At 44.1% G+C, this 21,140-nt stretch overlaps 1 protein-coding gene across 1 annotated transcript in view; it reads right to left on the bottom strand.

Moving 5' to 3' along the window:
• The window catches only part of LOC126353287 (fibroin heavy chain-like), a 68,956-nt gene that overhangs the window by 28,074 nt on the left and 19,742 nt on the right, over window positions 1–21,140 (bottom strand). Inside the window, exon 3 of the mRNA XM_050002755.1 lies at window positions 1,792–1,844. Coding sequence (XP_049858712.1) covers window positions 1,792–1,844 — 53 coding nt within the window. The remainder of the gene's footprint in view (window positions 1–1,791; window positions 1,845–21,140) is intronic.

Genomic DNA, 21,140 nt, shown 5'->3' with positions numbered 1-21,140 from the left:
ACAATCATGGAGTCAAAGCATTATTATTACCACTGCGCACCATGAGACTGAATGGCAACCAGTTGAGCTGGAATAGGGAATCACTATAGCCACGAAATGTTCCGCAGATGGGGAATTGGCGAAGTAAGCGCCTTTGATTAATAGCTAATTACTATGGGCTAGAGCTTGTAACCGAGCATCTCGGGGTACTGTCGACTGCCTGCGTGCTACTGTCGTGAGCATTTGTGGAAAGTGGTTGAAGGGTGATGAAAGGCAGCATGTAACGACAGAGTGCAATGCTGGTACAGGCACGCGTATTCTGGAGCACACTCTTCAGCACACATGGTCGAACATGGGCCTCCTCAGCAAACTACCCATAAGTGTTAAGACGTCGTCAATGACGACTGCAGTGGGCTCAGGATCATTGTCATTGTACCGTGTATCAACGGAAATGTGTTACCTAGATTACATTTCTTGTTACAACAGTACGTCATCCATGAGAACCACTGTTCATAACATGCGCCGTTTGACATCCGTGGGCATGGGCGGAGGGGGGTGGGAGGGGCGTTAGAGTTGTGCTATGGGGGGAATTCACCTTAACTCCGAGGGGAACTATATTTGTAAGCGAAAACAACGTAACAGCTGTGGACAACGTGAATATTGCTGTGAACCACCGATATCCATTCGTGCTCGTATCTTCCAACAGGATAACTCTCCATGTCGCAAGGACATAATGGTACTATAGTGGTTTGAACAGCACAATAGTGAACTCATGTCGTGGCCATGAAATTAGCCTGATCTGTACCCGATCGATGTCTCGGGCTCCAGCTCCGCGCTAACTAAACATCGGCCCGTAATTTTCGGGAGTTACGTGACTTGTGTGCAGACATCCGGTGCCACGTGTCTCCGCGAATCATTTGTCTTATACGACGGAGAATCGGTGCTGTATTGCCCTCCAAAGATGGACCAACGATGTATTAAGCAGATGGTCGCAGTTTTTGGCTTAGCAATGTATACAGAACACAAGCAGGCAGTTCATTGTCCATTGTTTTGAAATTTTCCCGAGTTATTACAATTTTCTCTGACTTTTCTCTAAGTTATGCAATTACGACAGGAAAAAGCGTTTGCGATGCAGTTATTTGAGTATGTCGACAGTATTCCGCATTTACGGGATGAATAGCAAATGGTAATTTAAGGCGACTATAGTAATTATTATATTATTTCATTTGGTGGCTGTACCCAGTGTTAGTGTAGGTACTGCCTCGTGATGGCTGGGTGTTGTGTGATGTCCTTAGGTTAGTTAGGTTTAAGTAGTTCTAAGTTCTAGGGGACTGATGACCTAAGATGTTAAGTCCCATAGTGCTCAGAGTCATTTGGACCATTTTTTAATGTAGGTACAAAACATACTTAACTTTAAGCCCCGTGAAGTGAACGTAATGCAGAGCACACTGCTGAAATTGCAACATCAATCAAAACGTATCTGGCTATTACGAACTTCATACTATAAATCAGATACTTCACAATACATGAACATTTAACTAAAAAAATCTATTTTTAATTGTTTGCTCCAAAGCTGGTAATTATCTATTGCCTGACGGTTATCGGGTATTGAATATTTTGACAAGCCACCTTGTCACATGTACGTTTTAAATAAGATTGAAATTACTTAGCTGACAGTAGTCTGAAACACAATTGTTTGGATGGGTATGGCATGTGAGTATGTATTTTATCTCGTCGCTTATGCACTTTGCCTTGTACTGAACTTTTTGGACTGCGAGAATGTCAATTTAATTTTGCGCGACAGTTGTTTACTTGTCTGCAACAGTATAAATATATGCAAGCTTAGTGAAGTCGACATCAAAACTCTACAAATGAGAGAGCTATAGTGACAAAATTTATTGCGCTCATTACTGTAGTAGGCAGGACTTAATGTATAACTGGCTGAGTGGACATTGGGTACTGTGGTGTCACCGCCAGACACCACCCTTGCTAGGTGGTAGCCTTTAAATCGGCCGCGGTCCGGTAGTATACATCGGACCCGCGTGTCGCCACTATTAGTGATTGCAGACCGAGTGCCGCCACACGGCAGGTCTAGTCTAGAGAGACTCCATAGCACTCGCCCCAGTTATACAGTCGACTTTTCTAGCGATGGTTCACTGTCTACATACGCTCTCATTTGCAGAGACGACAGTTTAGCATAGCTTTCAACTACGTCATTTGTTACGACCTAGCAAGGCGCCATATTCAGTTACTATAATTACTATCTTCAAGAATGTGTTCTGGAAAGATAATATTGTGAATAATGTACCGTCAAGAGCGACGTTCAACATTAATGGATTAAAGTTAAGTATCAAACTAATTACGTCCGCTCTCTGAATTCTCATTCCTTGTTATGTTCCAGACCTCACGTCAGTATAGTTCTTCCCTCCTCACGCCAGCCTGCGTGAGGTAAAAAGAGTGCACTTCTGCCTCCACTCGTAACACGATGTTGGCTCTTCCGCTAACACAAAATTTTACGACGAGGAGTAAAAACGGTCTTCTTAACTATACTGACATATATCGTTGAGACTGCCCTGATTTCATTGTGTAATGGGTTCGCCACAATCTCCAGATGTAGTGTCCGAATTTTATCGCTTACAGAATCACCAGACGCAGGTGTTACTGGATGTCCTTGGACAGCTCATCCAGAGTCAACGTGCAATGCAAACGATGCGGCAGCCGCCGCTCCACCGCTAATGCAGCCACAACACGAAGTTGCACCGACCTTCAGACCTTTTGATGCTGCACTGCAAAGCTGGACAGAGTGGTCACGCCAATTTGGATTCCATCTCGCCGCCTACCGAATTCAAGGTAACGAGTGGCAACGTTTCCTTTTGTCGTTCGTCGGTGTGAAAACCTACTGTGTGATAGTCAAATTATTTCCCCGACGCGACGTAGTATCTCTGCCCTACGAAGAAATTCTGTCTGCATTACATGCATATTGCAAACAATCAGTCAATATAGTTGCGAAACAGTATACCTTCTTTCATACAAAACGTATGGCACGTCACACTAATCGGGAGTGGGTTGCAACCTTGCAAGGCCTTACAAGCGATTGTGCTTTTGAGTGTCTATGTGGACTCCCATATTCAGATACTATGGCACGAGATGCGATTGCACAGAACATTTCTGAAGTGCGTATAACGGAACAGATTTTGAAACTAGTCAGTCCCTCCCTACAACAAGTGATGGACATATTGGATCGGCAGGACACACTTGACTTTGCTCAGGAATCATTTGAAACTTCGCGGACACACTTGACTTTGCTCAGGAATCATTTGAAACTTCGCCAGGCCGGCCGGTGTGGCCGTACGTTTCTAGGCGCTTCAGTCTGGAACCGCGTGACCGCTACGGTCGCAGGTTCGAATGCTGCCTCGGGCATGGGCGTGTGTGATGTCCTTAGGTTAGTTAGGCTTAAGTAGTTCTAAGTTCTAGGGGACTGATGAACATAGATGTTAAGTCCCACAGTGTGCAGAGCCATTTGAACCATTTTTGAAACTTCGCCAGCCATGAGTCAGGTTAACCGGCCCGCCGGGTGAGGTGCACGGAGCAGTAAACAGACCTCGAGCCCGGCCGCGCCGCTGCCGCCAGGCTTTCAGGCACGTGTGCCGCGCCGGCACGCAAATGCAGTCCTCAAATCATGCCTGCGGTGCGCTACTAAACATTCGCGTGAGAAATGCCCCTCACGCAAAGCTATTTGCTTTTACTGTATTAAAAAAGGACAAGTTCAGAGTGTTTGCCAGGATAATCTCAGATCGAAAACTCAAAACAATTCCAGGACTTTGCTTCGCGCCAGAATCGGAATCGAACCCAGGATACTCAGCCTCGCGAACCTTCGCCCATGGAAATTCATGTCGTTCATTCCACTCCGCCCAGTGCCACTCTCTCTAACAGTGACTGTGTTCGTCCCACAAATAGTGTGCGTTGACATCGCCTGAACTCCCGTCAAGTCGCACGTGATTTTGTACCAGTGTCAGTTCACGATGCACGAGACAGTCTCTCTTGTTGTCAGCAGGACGATAACTTTTTGTAGACTTGGACATTAACGGCACAGTGATACCATTCCAGCTCTATACCGGAGCTTCAGTTTCACTGATCAATCAAGACACTTACAAACTGCTGGGCACACCTCCGTTGCGTGCCACAAATGTTAAGTTATCTAGCTATTCAGATCAAGAGATCCCTGTGTTAAGATAGTGCAGCCTTCTTGCAACATACAAAGGACAAACAAAACTTGTGTCATTTTACGCTCTTCGTTCTTCTTGTGCAGTGAAATTGTTTGGTTTCTATTTATTTCAGTTGTTTAACTTGTCTATAGTAAATCAGGACCTATCAGTGAACAAGACTAAGCCTTCAGACAGTGGTTCTCATCTACACTCCTGGAAATTGAAATAAGAACACCGTGAATTCATTGTCCCAGGAAGAGGAAACTTTATTGACACATTCCTGGGGTCAGATACATCACATGATCACACTGACAGAACCACAGGCACATAGACACAGGCAACAGAGCATGCACAATGTCGGCACTAGTACAGTGCATATTCACCTTTCGCAGCAATGCAGGCTGCTATTCTCCCATGGAGACGATCGTAGAGATAGTGGATGTAGTCCTGTGGAACGGCTTGCCATGCCATTTCCACCTGGCGCCTCAGTTGGACCAGGGTTCGTGGTGGACGTGCAGACCGCGTGTGACGACGCTTCATCCAGTCCCAAACATGCTCAATGGGGGACAGATCCGGAGATCTTGCTGGCCAGGGTAGTTGACTTACACCTTCTAGAGCACGTTGGGTGGCACGGGATACATGCGGAAGTGCATTGTCCTGTTGGAACACCAAGTTCCCTTGCCGGTCTAGGAATGGTAGAACGATGGGTTCGATGACGGTTTGGATGTACCGTGCACTATTCAGTTTCCCCTCGACGATCACCAGAGATGTACGGCCAGTGTAGGAGATCGCTCCCCACACCATGAAGCCAGGTGTTGGCCCTGTGTGCCTCGGTCGTATGCAGTCCTGATTGTGGCGCTCACCTGCACGGCGCCAAACACGCATACGACCATAATTGGCACCAAGACAGAAGCGACTCTCATCGATGAAGACGACACGTCTCATTTCGTCCCTCCATTTACGCCTGTCGCGACACCACTGGAGGCGGGCTGCACAATGTTGGGGCGTGAGCGGAAGACGGCCTAACGGTGTGCGGGACCGTAGCCCAGCTTCATGGAGACGGTTGCGAATGGTCCTCGCCGATACCCCAGGAGCAACAGTGTCCCTAATTTGCTGGGAAGTGGCGGTGCGGTCCCCTACGGCACTGCGTAGGATCCTACGGTCTTGGCGTGCATCCGTGCGTCGCTGCGGTCCGGTCCCAGGTCGACGGGCACGTGCACCTTCCGCCGACCACTGGCGACAACATCGATGTACTGTGGAGACCTTACGCCTCACGTGTTGAGCAATTAGGCGGTACGTCCACCCGGCCTCCCGCATGCCCACTATACGCCCTCGCTCAAAGTCCGTCAACTGCACATACGGTTCACGTCCACGCTGTCGCGGCATGCTACCAGTGTTACAGACTGCGATGGAGCTCCGTATGCCACGGCAAACTGGCTGACATTGACGGCGGCGGTGCACAAATGCTGCGCAGCTAGCGCCATTCGACGGCCAACACCGCGGTTCCTGGTGTGTCCGCTGTGCCGTCCGTGTGATCATTGCTTGTACAGCCCTCTCGCAGTGTCCGGAGCAAGTATGGTGGGTTTGACACACCGGTGTCAATGTGTTCTTTTTTCCATTTCCAGGAGTGTATGTGAAGAATTTGCAGACATTTTTGCATCGGGACTCGGTTGCGCTAAGAACTATAAAGCACATTCGCAACTGAAAGAAAACGCGCAACCGAAATTTTTTCAGAGTGCGCAATGTTCCCCCACACCTGAGGTCGCAAAAACATTACACAATTAGAAATCACAAGGTGTAATAGAACGTGTGCAGGCTTCTCTCTGGGCATCACCCTTAGTAATTTTGTCAAAATCTTTGGGAAAATTGAGACTGTGTGGACTTCAAGGCAACATTGAATCCAGAACTTGTGGTTGCAACTTTTTGTTTACCCCACCCGGAAGATCTTTTTGACAAACTGTGCCCAGGCACATATTTTTCCAAGTTGGGCCTAGCAGATGCGTACTTGCAAATACCGGTGGACGAATAATCCCAGCGCGTTTTGGTGGTTAACACGCATCTTGGTTTGTATCAATTTAAACGACTGCCATTCAGGTGTGCATCCGCTCCTGCACTGTTTCAGCAATATCTACAAACAGTTTGTGCGTCGGTCCCTACTGCAGCAAACTATCTGCACGATATCGTGATTTCCGGAAAGACGGAAGAAGAACATTAGCCAATCTCAGAACATTATTTCAGGTCTTGCAACAAAAAGGTCTTCGCTTACAGAAGGAAAAGTTTTTGTTTTTTGCTCGTGACTTGCCATACCTGGGACATGTACTCAATGCCCAAGGCATACATCCCAGTACCACGCACTTCCGTGCCATACAAGACTTGCCTTCGCCGCAGAATTTGAAGCAGCTACAGAGTGTGCAGGTAAAAATCAACTATTATCACGGATATGTGCCGCATGCCTCTTCCATTTCCACTCCGCTTCATCGCTTACACCGTAAAGGTGTTCCGTTCGTCTGGACGACGGAATGCAAACGCACCTTTCGCCGGTTGTAATCGGCGTTGCTTTCCAATACTTGCCTTACGCCATTCGATCCCCAGAAGCCCCTTTTGTTGATAGTGGATGCATCGGATTTTGGGATCGGTGCTGTCCTTGCGCACAAAGATGGCTCGCACGATAACTCTTGTCTGCACAAAGAAATTATTTACAGATCGCGAAAGAAGCATTGGCTCTCGTACTTGGTGTTACAAAGTTTCATGACTTTCCTTGTGGTCGTCACTTTGCCATAATCACAGACCACAAAACTTTGACATCGCTTTTTCATCCGAACAAGCCTGTACCTCCACATACAGCGCAGAAATTCATTCGTTGGTCTATTTTCCTCTCGCAGTAGCGCTACGATATCTTGTATCGGTCCACTGCTAATCACGGAAACGCCAATGCGTTGTCCCGTTTGCCTGTTGCTGGGGATAGGGCATTCGATTCGTCCGAACTTGCTTGCATGTTCATTGATTCGGAAACCCATCACGTGGTCGAATCGTTTCTCATTGATTCTCGTCGTGTAGTTACAGCCACAACTGCCGACCCTGTCCTTGCTACTGTTCTGCGGTTCGTTGCTACGCAATGGACCTTGTCAAAGTCACGGATTGGGGACCCGTTGGTTCACCTATTTTTTGCTCACAAGGTCGTGGTCCCACGTCCGTTACAGTCCTCTGTCTTAAGGCTTCTCTGCCAAGGACATTGGGTTATAGTGAGAACGAAACAACTTGCTTGTCAGCACTGTACTTGGTTCGGAATCGATGCCGCGATTACGAATATATGCTCTTCTTGCATTGTGTGTGCCGAACACCAATCAGCACCACGGCGGAAATTCTTTGCATGACCAAAAACCACTTTCCCTTGGAAACGATTACACATCGATTTTACTGGTCCATTCTGGAATGATCGATTGTTGGTTGTGATAGATTCCTTTAGTAATTTTCCTTTTGTTGTCCGGCTGTCTTCCACAACATCATCTGCCACCATCCAAGCGTTATCTACTATCTTTGCATTGAAGGTCTTCCACAGATAATTGTTTCCCACAATGGCCCACAATTCATGTCCGCAGAATTTCATTCTGGAAGGCCAATGGTCTTCAACATCTGACGTCCGCGCCGTTTTCGCCACAGTCAAACGGTGCCGCTGAACTATTGGTCAGGACTTTCAAGTCACAGATTTTGAAGCTGAAAGAGTCGCATTCTTGGGAGGACGCGTTATTGCTCTTTTTGTCCTCGTATCGCTCTCAGCCGCAAGATGGTCGCTCATCGGCTGAGTTGCTCCACGGTCGCCGTCATCGAACCTTGATGTCTTTGCTACATCCGCCGCATCAGGTTCCTGTGCAGCGGCCGACACCTGCTTTGGCCCAGGCGACGTTGTCTACTATCGCCACTATCGAGGTTCACTGCATTGGCTCGAAGGGCGCATTCTTCGCCTCCTCGGACGTCCTACGTATCTGGTTTTGGGGGCCTCTGGTGAGGTGCGCCGGCATCTCAATCAACTGCGCCTCTGTCGTCGCACAGGATCTGCCGCTCGCAGTCTGCTTTTAGCGACGGTGCCGTCCGGTCAGCGCCCCGGGGACCCATCTACTGGCTCGCCTCAGCCCCAGGTGTTACCGACACTGCCTTCCATGTTGCCCAATGGCGACGCGCCACCGCCACCGCTGCCGCCGCGTGTTCTCCCGCCAGCGACGAGTCGCAGCCGCCGCCAGCGCCCCCCCCCCCCCCCCCCCCCCTCACGTCAGGCGCCACCGATCGCTCCCCGTGACCAGTTGTCCTCCGAATGGAACTCTTGCCCGCGCCGGACCATATGTCGTCTTCGCCCGTCGGATGCCCCGGCCCGATGGAGGTCGGACGGACCCTTCGGCCCCTCCTGTCTCGCATACACCGCATGTTGCCGTGCACCCTGGAGAGGTTTTCAGGCGTTTCCTAGCTCCCCGAGGTCCGAATGACAGGGTGCGCGTGGCACAGCCTCGCCTGTTGTTGGGCTCCCCACCTCTTCGCATACGGCAACATGGGTGCTCCCCATGGCGGGCGGAGGCCTTATACCACAACCGTACTCCGATTTTCGGGTGATGAATGTGGTGTCACCGCCAGACACCACACTTGGTAGTTGGTTGCCTTTAAATCGGCCGCGGTTCGTTAGTATACGTCGGACCCGAGTGTTGCCACTATCAGTGATTGCAGACCGAGTGCTGCCACACGGCAGGTCTAGTCTAGAGACTCCCTAGCACTCGCCCCAGTTGTACAGTTTACTTTGCTGGTAATGGTTCACCGTCTACATACGCTCTCATTTGCAGAGACGACAGTTCAGCATAGCCTGCAGCTACGTCATTTGCTACGACCTAGCAAGGTGCCATATTCAGTTACTATAATTACTATCTTCAAGAATGTGTTCTGAACAGATAATATTTTGAATCATGTACCGTCAAGAGCGACGTTCATCATTAATGGATTAAAGTTAGGTATCAAACTAACTACGTCCTCTCTCTGAATTCTCATTCCTTGTCGTGTTCCAGATCTCACGTCCGTATAGTTCTTCCCTCCTCACGCCAGCCTGCTTGGGCTAAAACGCGTGAATTTCGGCCTCCACTCGTAACACGATGTTGGCTCTTCTGCTAACACAAAAGGTACCGTATCAACTGCTGACACCAATGGGTCTGTTCATTGCCAAATCTCACTGATCTGACGTGTCTAGTGATGGTCAAACAAATATTCAAAATAACACGACTTAAAAATATTGTTCTCTGATGAAGAAATATGAACCAATGTGTATGGATCCTCGATTTGTTGAGCATCCAAACTGTAACTTTATCTCAGCCATGACTTTATCCTTGCCTTTCTCACTCTTTACTTTATATTTTGCACTCATGATATAACTACACTATGCTTTGTGTAACTGTGCCTATGATTACTCATAACTATGTAAATGAGCGTTATAAATGGACACCTGATCTCCCATACTAGTACACATAAACACAACGTTTCTTAATAACTTCGTAAACACTTAGAAATGTTTTTCTATAACTCTGTATTGTATAACTCAGGTTGTTAAAATTTCATGTACTTTGTAAAGAGCGAGTTTCTCCTAGTATTGTGTGTTTCTTAGATATTATGCCACATTTTAAAGTTTCATAGTGTACATGAGAACTACCATATCTGACTATTTGTACACTTAATGATTCCTAATCACTGATGTTACATGGTTAAAGAAAATGCTTCGCAGATTAACCATGATAGTTTTATGTTATTCAAAGAGCCAGACGCTCACAAAGATTTGAATTTCTTTATTAATTATGCCTTTTTTCCCACCTTTCCGAACTATTATCAGCCTATACTTACGTAGTGCTAAGAATTTGTTGTGTCATTGTGACCAATCGCCATAACAACCCTGCCAAATGCTTGAGAAGGAGGCAGTAGGCTTCTGAGAGGTATATACACAGCGTAAATTCAAGTTTTGTGAAAAAAAGTATTATATTGAACCAGAGATGGTCAAAAGTAGTATTGATTGTGAAGTAGCATCGCAGCTCAAAAGCGATCGCTGATAAAAGATGTTATGGAAGATGTGTTAAATTAACTTTAGTTTGAGAGATGTGTGGAGGACTCTCAAGTGTAAAGACATGTTGTATCTGATGTGTGTTGGGTATATACATACTCGCTACGGGTAGTAATGATTTTTTTATTTGAAAGATACTGTGAAGTTTGCTAACTGCAAAAAGAATATTAACAGAAGTTGGAAACAGTTAAGATAAAGGAAGTTTTATTGTTACTAATGCAATGCGTGTATCCATAAGTGATGACTGACTCAATGTATACTACTCACATCCAATAATGTTGTAAAGATAATTTTTAATGTGTAATCAGTTTATTGAGTGGGTCAATTGTGAGGATTATTAATTTTCAAAGAGTCAAACACAAGTTTTAAAGTTAGCATCTTTTTGTTACTTAGCCCAAGTCAGTATCAGTTCAAAGATCGATGTCATTTTTGATTAACTATTTTTCTCAAGAAGTTATTGTCTCCGTCATATTCGATTTAATTGAAATGTATCCTAAGCAACAGCCCTGCACAATAGCTGTTTGCTAACTACAGGGTTTAAAGTACTAACAGAGAGCAGTTGGAAGAGCGTTACCGTTGCGCAGATTAACGTAAGAACTTTTATCATTTCAGGGATAGCATTCATTAAGGGCAGGGATCATTATTTTCAAAATTGATAAATTTTTGCTGTATTAACAGGGCCAATTTCAAATCAATAGTGTTCCATCAGATTCAGTTTTTGGGTTACGTAAAGTCACGCAGTTTTGATTTGATTTAAAGTTATTGACAGTTTACATTCTCGCAGCCTAAAATTAAACTTCCATTCTCGCAGTCAGTAAAGTTCAGTACAGGGAAAAGCGCATAACCGTTCTAACAGTTGTGTTTCAGACTACTAAAGTTACGTAATTTCAGTCTTATTTCAAATTTACCGAGAACAAAGTATCAGTTACGTAATTTCAGTCTTATTTCAAACTTACAGAGAACAAAGTCTTTTTTGAGTGGATACATATATAAACTTTTAGGATTAGGGGAGAGTGATGCATATCGGCCGGTTTACAGCACCGGGCTCTAGGCACAACTGTGGTTTCCCTTTCCGCCTCCAGATGGCTGAAGCTACGGTAAACAAAAGGAAGCTTGTGTATCCATGTGCACCGGAGGTTGATATCTACTTACTCTGTTCAGTGCTTTGTCTGTTCTGAGTGCTTACTGGTGCTACTGTATCTCTTAGGCTACGGAAGATATTTTGTGGTCTGTGATGCACATTTTAAAGGTAAGTGATAAGTTTCATCGCTATATTTCGGTTATTTATGTTATCTAAGGAATGAAATCTAAGAAACGTTTCATGATAATTTCTATAAAAGAGCGTACCGTAGACTACTGCGTGTCCGTCACGCAGTACCGGCGACCCGATTGTCTTTCAGTGTCGGTCAGAAGTAATTCCAATTTTTAAATTATATTTTCTTCTTCTTATTTCTTCTCACACTGAATTGGCGGAAAATGAGAAAAACAGTAAGAGGAAAATGGAATGAAAAGTGCATGACAACGACTGTCGGCAAGGGTATATCTAATAAAATAATCGCGAGGAAAGCAGCTGAAGCGTTTTCAACAATCAGAAAAGAAAAAGATCGTCACCGAAGAGAAGAGAATAACGCCAAGGAAAGTAAAAGCTGGAAGAAGAGTTGAACATAACTGAACTTATGTTGGGGGTCCAAAATATAACAAACACGCAAAGCTTTGCCATGAAGAGTTAATTACAATTCGGTGAAGTAAATTGGAATTTACTGGTAGTAACGCATCAGAATAAGAGGCTGACAAGAGCATTACGTGTTTAGAGTCATTTGAGAATGACTGGTTGCTGTGTAAGAAGTGTAGAGGCTGGGCACATGCTGGATTTGTAGATCAGGTGACTATTTTATATTTTATATTTTACCTCTAGGTATCAGTACAGTTTATCATTAACAACTGATATTATCACAGACAAGGCAATGACCGATAATACAAGACACTTGATGAAAGGTCTGTAATTGTAGCTTGTTTTGCTTTCAATGTAATTAATTCAAAATAGTTCAAATGACTATAAGCTGTATGGGACTTAACATCTGAGGTCATCAGTCCTCTAGACTTAGTACTACTTAAACCTAACTAACCTAAGGACATCACACACATCCATATCCGCGGCAGGATTCGAACCTGCAACCGTAGCAGCAGTGCGGTTCCGTACTGAAGCGCCTAGAACGCTCGGTCACAGCGACCGGCTGTAATTAATTACTGTAAATAACAAATAAAAACAAATAACAAATAAAATTCATTATACTGTGATATTCATAAAATATGTCTTGAGGTAACAGAATAGTATGTTAATGTTTCACTTAATCACCTCAATTACACAGTAAAGTCAAAAAACGTAAGCAGGCCGATACTGCACGATTCGCCCCTACGTAAACGTATATGACTTTTGTTCCTGAACAATGGAAACCCTCCCGAAAATTCTACCGCCAGTCCCGCACGCAGAGGACGGCGTCGAACAGATTACACAGACAGGTACACACCTTTTACAGTCCTTCAGCGTCGAAACAACTCATTGAAATTTTATGGTTCTTCTGACTACGCGAATAAGATGGCTCAGTTCCTCTGCTGTGAGTACAGTTCAGTGCACGATTATTGCTGTATATCTTGCTCTTTCGACCACTGTTTTAACCCAAGAATCTTTCTCGCAGTGGTATTACATCAGATACGTTGATAGCTGACAACACGACAAACCCTTTTCACGAACGCCGATGATATGGCTGTTAAAACTTGCGTGGAAGATGTACACTGGATCTTGCTTTTATATTTGCAACTCCTCTGGAGTCTCTTATCTGGCGAGTTGGCAGTAACACTTACTTTTTCAGCCACAAAAGTGAGTGTGCTTCTGGAGCACATCCCTCCGAACTCTTAATCACTTATTGCTGATACGCAGCTCAGTGTGACTGCCGATTTCTGGATTTGTTCGGCCTGCTTGAGTGATGCAGTTTATTTATACCTAAGTACGTTAGCGCCAATTACCAAAAAATGGATTATCTTCAGCCTTAAATGAAGCAGCACACTAACGATTATGATACAACTAAATGACTGAAGCTTCAGACAATTAGAAAGAAATCGTAACATCGCAGAATTAGAGTTTTGTGAAGTGGTAATATTCTTACATTAGAGCTTTTACTATTTAAAACATGGAGTCAAACAAATATATGATGCATTCCACACTACCTGCCAGTCTCCTTCAGCACAAGATGGTATTTTATTAGTTCTTATTGTTAAAGAATATAGGCAGTTTGCTGCAGGTGATGTAATACAAGCAAATTTTTATATGAAATTGCAGTGTCACATTTTCTTTCCAAATAAGGCAACGTCCCACCTATAATGAGACACAGTGTAAGGGTTTGTTCATTGATCTCCATTTAGTCTGACTTGCCACCAGTTATGAACGTACGCAGTAATTGTACTCGGAAACGAGACGATCATTTTCTCCACAAGCCAGCATCAATTAATTGTATGCGAGGTTCCAGCTTCGACTCCCAGTTCGGCAAGAAGTTTTAATCTAGCAGAAAGTTCCATAAATCGATGATTCATATTACCATTATTTACGTGTTATGATTTTCTGATGATTTTTGCTTGGGTGTCTGGCTTCCTTTTACTTATTCATTTGTTATTCGTCAGCGCTATACGCAGGTGGTTTTAATTCCACGCAAAAGTTTAACAACCATTCTGATGTATCTGATCTAACATTAATATTCTTTACTTTTCCTCTGGTAGTTTCGTTACTCAAAATATTCACTTACGGTTTTCCGGCATTATCATATCTTTTGCGTATTATACATTGGTGTGTATGACTTGATGACGAGAGTAACTGCAACAAATACGAAATGATAGGAACAAAAATGACACTACCATTCAAAGACAGTAATTACATTGAAATCATCGCGATTTCCTGGTCTCCTGAACATCACAAGAGACAAAGGTTTAATAAGGTGTGTAATCATCACTGACGGCATTGTATGCTCTGTAGCGTGTCCCCGTGCTGACCCCAAGGTTGGTAAGGAGTTATTGTGGTCAGGTGTTCCATGCCTCCTCCAGCGACTGACTATTACTGGTGGTCGTTGGTGCTCGTGGAATGCTAGAGGTCGTTTACGCAACGCATCTCACACGTTGGGGCAGGATGTAAGTCGGATGGGACGAGAAGGCCAATCCATGAGCCGAAAATCCTCACGTTCCAGCAGCAACTGTGTCTTAGCAGTCCTATTTGGTGCTCATTGTTATCGATAGAAAAGAAGTCAGGGCCTAATGCACCCCTATAAAGACGCGCATGGAGAAGGAGTACAGTCTCACAATAATGCTGATCGGTCAGTGTATCCTGTTCAAAGAGCTGAATGTCATTAAGCCCACGTAACATTATACCTCCCACGCCATGACACCTAGATCCAAAACTACCTTGTTCGACAGTGATCCTGGGTGCCTTGCATATTCCCAGCCCTTGCTATGCTTGGGCACGTAATGTACCCAGGAACTCCCACGCCATGGCACCTAGACCTCCAACATGATCTTGTTCGACAGTGATCCTGGGTGCCTTACGTATTACCATTTCTCGCTATGTCTAGAACTTGGTCGAACATGATAGTATTGGTAGTAGAGATACTATGGTGTGGAGAGGCGTAAGGCTGCATGGGCGTACTGACCTTCAAATCCTTGAACACGGTAGGGTCACCGGCCAATGTTATTGTGACACTGTGCTCATTCTCCAAGTTAGTCTTTCAGCGGTGCGATATGGATGACGAAGCAGGACGAAATAGAACTCTTGGAGCGAGAGGATATTCGGCGAATGGACTGGTCGTCCATTCAAATGGTTCAAATTGCTATGCGAGCTATGGGACTTAACATCTGAGGTCATCAGTCCCCTAGAACTTAGAATTACTTAAACCGAACTAACCTAAGGGCATCACACACATCCATGCCCGAGGCAGGATTCGAAACTGCGACCGAAGCAGTCGCGCGGTTCCGGACTGAACGCATAGAACCGCCGCCCATTCCCCAGACTTAAATCCCGTTGAGCGCGTGTCGGGTTACAAGCTGGAATGAGATTTTCACTCAGCAATGGAGTGTGCGCTGATATGAAACTTCCTGGCAGGTTAAAACTGTGTGCCGGACCGAGACTATCTACAACTGACTTTTAATTGACCCAAGATTTTGGAAAGCGTTCCTAAATGCCACGCGCCTATCAGCACTAGAACCACAGACTAAACTGTAGGTTTGGATGATATTCTAGCCGAAACATTATACGACTTAATACTTAACTGAAGGGAGTAAATACTAACTGAAGGCAATATACAGCAATCTCTCACAAATACAGCGTCTGATAATCTGTCACTATCAAATTATGCAACGTGACATTTCACTTTATCTGTGAAATAAAGGAAGTTTTGAGAGACAGTTGCCGTAGAGCTGCACAGCTCAAACACGGAAACATGGCTCCAACCAAAACAAACAATTTTCAGTCAAAGCTACACTGCATACGGAGATGGCCGAACGATGGAAGAGGTAGAGGAGGAGTAGCAGTCGTGGTAAGACATAATATAATCCACCATCCAATAGCTTTAATCCTCTGCTTACCAGAAAATCTGTATAGTGTTGCCTACCAGTGAGGTCTCTCAGGCCCGTGTTGTTTAAATTGAAATAAATTGATACTGTTTTGACTACTTATGATGTGAACGACTTCTGAGCTATACTTTTGGAATAATTTTATGGATTTAAACTTTACGTTTAAAAAATATAATTTCTATACTTTTATTCGTGGTTTTTTATTGTAAATTTGGACAGGGCCTACAGACAATAGCTGAATGTTCCGAGCTTACTGGTTTGGTGCACTTATAAAATGTGATTTGACTTTTTCTATCTTTCTTCTCTACACAATGGGCACATCTTCTCTCTTTCTTAGATGGTGGTTTCACTGACCTCTCTGTATCTCTGGATCTGGCACTACTAACGAATTCTTTGACTTCTTTACCCCTGCTAGAATTTTACCCAAATTGATGATGGGAGTCCGACATTTCACTGTTTATTATTAGTAGCCAGTAAGTTCGAAATTATGTTTTCATTCATTACACTTACATCGACCATGTTGAAGAAAACTAACAATGACCACCGCCTTGACTTTTTTCTTTACTTGTTACAAAACCATTTAACAGCCTAGATAGCTTTAATTTAAAGACAACCGGTTTCAATACACTATTCTGTCGTCTTGAAGTCTTAAAATATTTTGTTGTAAAACATGTTAATTTTATGCTGACCTCAAGCAAAAGTTTTCAAGTGGACAAAAAAGCACATTATAAAAGGTTTGCCATCGATAAAATACATAAAACATAAAGCACCTTGTGCAACAGGCTATGTCCATATGCATATTGCTCACAGTTACTAACATATAAGATACTAAACATCACAGTTACTAAGAGAGAAGATATTAAACATTATGGACGGCTGTCTGAGACCCGATTGTAGTTAAATGGTTAAATTTACATAATCTGTCATTCAATGCTGTGGTCACTACGACTAAGACTGAATTTGTATTGTAATATCTTTTGTATCTCTATACATTCTACCGGGTGGTTACAATTAAAGTGCAGCTTCCCCATTCTTGGCTGTAAGTATCGTGTGGCAGCGAAACTTGGTAGCTATGCGAATGAGTTAACGAGGAACCGATTTATAGAGCAAAGAAAATTAGTTCCAACTGTGGCCATCAGGTGCAAATCTAGCACTGTACACTGTATGAGACTGTGATATCCATGCTGTCATTTGACAAGCCATAACGTGAGTGAACAGTACGGCTATCAAGAAGAGAGACCGTACACTGTTAGTGAAAGAGTTTTATGTGAACATCAGCAATAACAGTGCTGCAGTACAAGATCTGGACGGTGCAGCAACTGAAACCTCATGATCCGCAGCATCGTCCTCAATTTGCTCTTCGGTTTCTGGCATGGACAGAAGTTGATGACAAGTCTCCTGGCAATATTCTACGGAGTGACGAAGCACATTTTACACTTAGGGGTGCAGTGAGTACACAGGAATGAAAAAGGAAGGAAGATTGGGTTTAACTTCCTGTTGGCATCGAGTTCATTAGTGACGTAATATAAGTTCTTATTGTGTCAAAAATGGAGAAAGAAATCGGCCGCTTCCTTTCCAAGCAACCATCCTTGCATTTGCCTGGAGAGATTTAGGGGACGGCCGCTGTGGCCGAGCGGTTCTAGGCGCTTCACTCCTAAACCGCGCTGCTGCTGCGGTCGCAGGTTCGAATCCTGCCTCGGGCATGGATATGTGTGATGTCCTTAGGTTAGTTAGGTTTAAGTAGTTCTAAGTCTAGGGGACTGATGGACTGATGACCTCAGATGTTAAGTCCCATAGCGCTCTCAGCCATTTGAACCATTTTTAGATTTAGGGAAATCGCGGAAAACCCAAGTGTGGTCCGACGTGGTTTTGAAACGTGAGTACACAGACCTTCCGAATTTGGGATACCGTTAAACCTAGTGTTGTGCCCGATGAGCCCGTTGCACTCGCCATATGTCAATTCCCAAGCAGCTTTGCGCATAGTCCGTCCTTCTTTGGAGAGAGTACACCCAGAGGACCTTTCTGGTGTACCATGACGTCCGCACATTATCGAGACCTCCTTGTACGGTACGTGATTGCTACTTTGGACGAGCGCAACTGTGTGGGAACCACTGTCTCCATGCAAGATGGTGCGACAGCTCGTGTGGCTCTCCCAGTGAAATATGTGCTTAATGAAATCTTCCGCAAACGTGTTATATCCAGAGGCTTTCCAGATGCATGACCTGAAAGATCATCTGATCTGATTCCGTGTGACATTTGGCTCTGGGGATATCTAAATGAACGCAGCTGTCAGGAACACACCCCGTTAAAAAGCAAGATTTTTATCTTTTGAATGGTTATTAACAATCAAAACAGATCGTCCTTCAGTACTCTCGCAATAAGAAGATTCAAACACTTTCGGTCTCTACCTGATCTGAAAGCAGGTGTACAGGAACACGATGCTCCAATTCCACCGGAACTGCTGTGAAAAACTATCACGTCATTTTAAGAATTCAGCACCTCACCATCGTCTTCGGTGCTAGTATTAAACAAGTTGTGTTAGCGGTGGTTAATAAGAAAATCAAGATCATGCCTTTCTCACTTGTTTGACTTTTCTGCCCACATCCTATTCCGAATCCATTACATACGAAAACATTACTACGTGCCTTCACAGCGCCAGAATTGCACCTGGTGACCACAGTAGGAACTATTTTTTTCCAGCGTAAATCGGTTCCGCTTTAACGCGTTAGTATATCTACCAAGTTTCGCTGCCATACGATAATTACAGCCCACACTGGACCACATTGAGTAGCCGCACTTTAATTACAATCACCCAGTACCCGAAAGAGTTGGAGACGAAGTTTAGTTGGAGGATTCGTTTCAAGAAATAAAAAGTGTAAAATGATGTGCAGCGTTCACTGTGACTGGTGAATAGTTTGACACTGATCATGGCAGTTCAGTTCATTAAAGAATCTGATGGGAGGAGAGAAAGCGATTACTGGTTCCTTCCAAAGACGTTTATATAATTATGATCCAAAGCACTGCTCCTATTTCATCTTTATTTCTTTACTGGAACTTTCTTCGCTCCTTTAATTGCTTCGTCGACAAGAAAATGATGGAAAAACTGAGGAAGCGGTACAAAAGAAGAACATCGAGTTACGAGTATAATGGCGGCCGTAACAAACCGTCGCGAAACTCACCAACGTCAGAATGCATGCAGCGGACGTATATAGGAAACGCCAAATCACAGTCTCGGAGGCAACGCACAATCACTGCAGCATGACAGGCAATTCCGGGGCCTTCACGCTGCTAATAACACGGACGCTGAAGGTGAACGACCTCGCGGCGACAACCGAGACCGTCGAGGGCACGGAAACGTTATCCGCTGTTAGTGGAACTTCTCATTGTTAGAGGCTGCGTAGCAGTAACACTTACTGTACAGATAATTTAAATTCCTTTCTTCTTGTGGTTCCGGTACCGATTTCTGTCAGATCCGTTCCGTTTTGAAGTGTGGACAACGGTGTACAAAATTATGTTATCATCGGGGCTAACAGGCTGAGGCTCCTCAATACAGCCTTCTTCCGCCATGCATCACTTGATCTTCTCATCCGCAACGTTCTCTCAGATCTTCAGAAAATTTGTTCCTCGATCTACGTCTGCCCCAAATCAGCAACTCAGCCGTAGCTGCACATTCGGGACACTCTATGGATTATTCTGAAACGACAGTATTGGCATGAAGAAATTCGTTATTAAGGAACCTCTGGAAATTCTTTTCTTTTTTTCTGATTTCAAAAATGTTTGGTTTACCATCTATACCACCATTCGTTTGGTTCTGAACTTGCTTTGAATAAAAGACTGCATGGGCCACACCCTCTTTCAATTTAGGAAGGATACAAGGCACATGAAAAAATTGTTTTTTTTTTTGCCATCAGTTATGGAAGTCACATTGTCAGAATGTTGTCACAAACGTATTCAAAAAGGCGGAGAGCACTAAAGACAGCTTATAGACGCGCTATTATTGTTGTTGTTGTGGTCTTCATTCCTGAGACTGGTTTGGAGCAGCTCTCCATGCTACTCTATCCTGTGCAAGCTTCATCTCCCAGTACTTACTGCAATCCACATCCTTCTGAATCTGCATAGTGTATTCATCTCTTGGACTCCCTCTACGATTTTTGCCCTCCACGCTGCTCTCCAATGCTAAATTTGTGATACCTTGACGCCTCAGAACATGTCCTACTAACCGCTCCCTTCTTTTTGTCAAGTTGTGTCACATACTCCTCTTCTCCCCAATTCTATTCACTACTTCATCATTAGTCATGTGATCTACGCATCTAATCTTCAGCATTCTTCTGTAGCACCATATTTCTAAAGCTTCTATTCTCTTCTTGTCCGAACTATTTATCGTCCATGTTTCACATCCATACATAGCTACACTCCATACAAATACTTTTGTTGATGTTCATCTTATATCCTCCTTTCAAGACACTGCCCATTCCGTTCAACTGCTCTTCCAAGTCCTTTGCTGTCTCTGACAGAATTACAATGTCATCAGCGAACCTTAAAGTTTTTATTTCTTCTCCGTGGATTTTAATACCTACTCCGAATTTTCCTTTGTTCCATTGCTGCTTGCTCAATATACAGATTGAATAACATCGGGGAGAGGCTACAACTGTCTCACTCCCTTCCTAACCACTGCCTCCCTTTCATGCCCCTCGACTCTTATAACTGCCATCTGGTTTTCGTACAAATTGTAAGTAGCCTTTCACTCCCTATATTTTACCCCTGCCACCTTTAGAATTTGAAAGAGAGTATTCCAGTCAACATTGTCAAAAGTTTTCTCTAAGTCTACAAATGCTAGAAACGTAGGTTTGCCTTTCCTAATTCTTTCTTGGAAGATAAGTCGTAAGGTCAGTATTGCCTCACATGTTCCAACATTTCTACGGAATCCAAACTGATCTTCCCCGAGGTCGGTTTCTACCAGTTTTTCCATTCGTCGCTATTATTATTGTTTGTTTTCGTAAGTTGTGTACATTGCCGAGTGTGACTTTGCTTTTGCAGCTTTATTTCTCTTTTCGTGGTTTTCAAAATGGCAAGAGTAATGGTATTTAATACTAAAACTGAGTTCTATAGAAGTTAATTTAAAATTCGGCAGTTTCCAAGGAAGCTATGGCAGCTCTATCTGTGCAAGAGAAACATCTGGCATTTAACGCAAACTTTCTTAATCACAAAGAATGTACATGCCATGCAAGTGGAGCTAATGACATAACATAGGAAGATTTAAAAAT

Source organism: Schistocerca gregaria, chromosome 1 (assembly GCF_023897955.1).
Source record: "Schistocerca gregaria isolate iqSchGreg1 chromosome 1, iqSchGreg1.2, whole genome shotgun sequence".
Lineage (NCBI taxonomy): Eukaryota > Metazoa > Arthropoda > Insecta > Orthoptera > Acrididae > Schistocerca > Schistocerca gregaria.
This window is presented reverse-complemented; position numbering and strand designations above follow the sequence as displayed.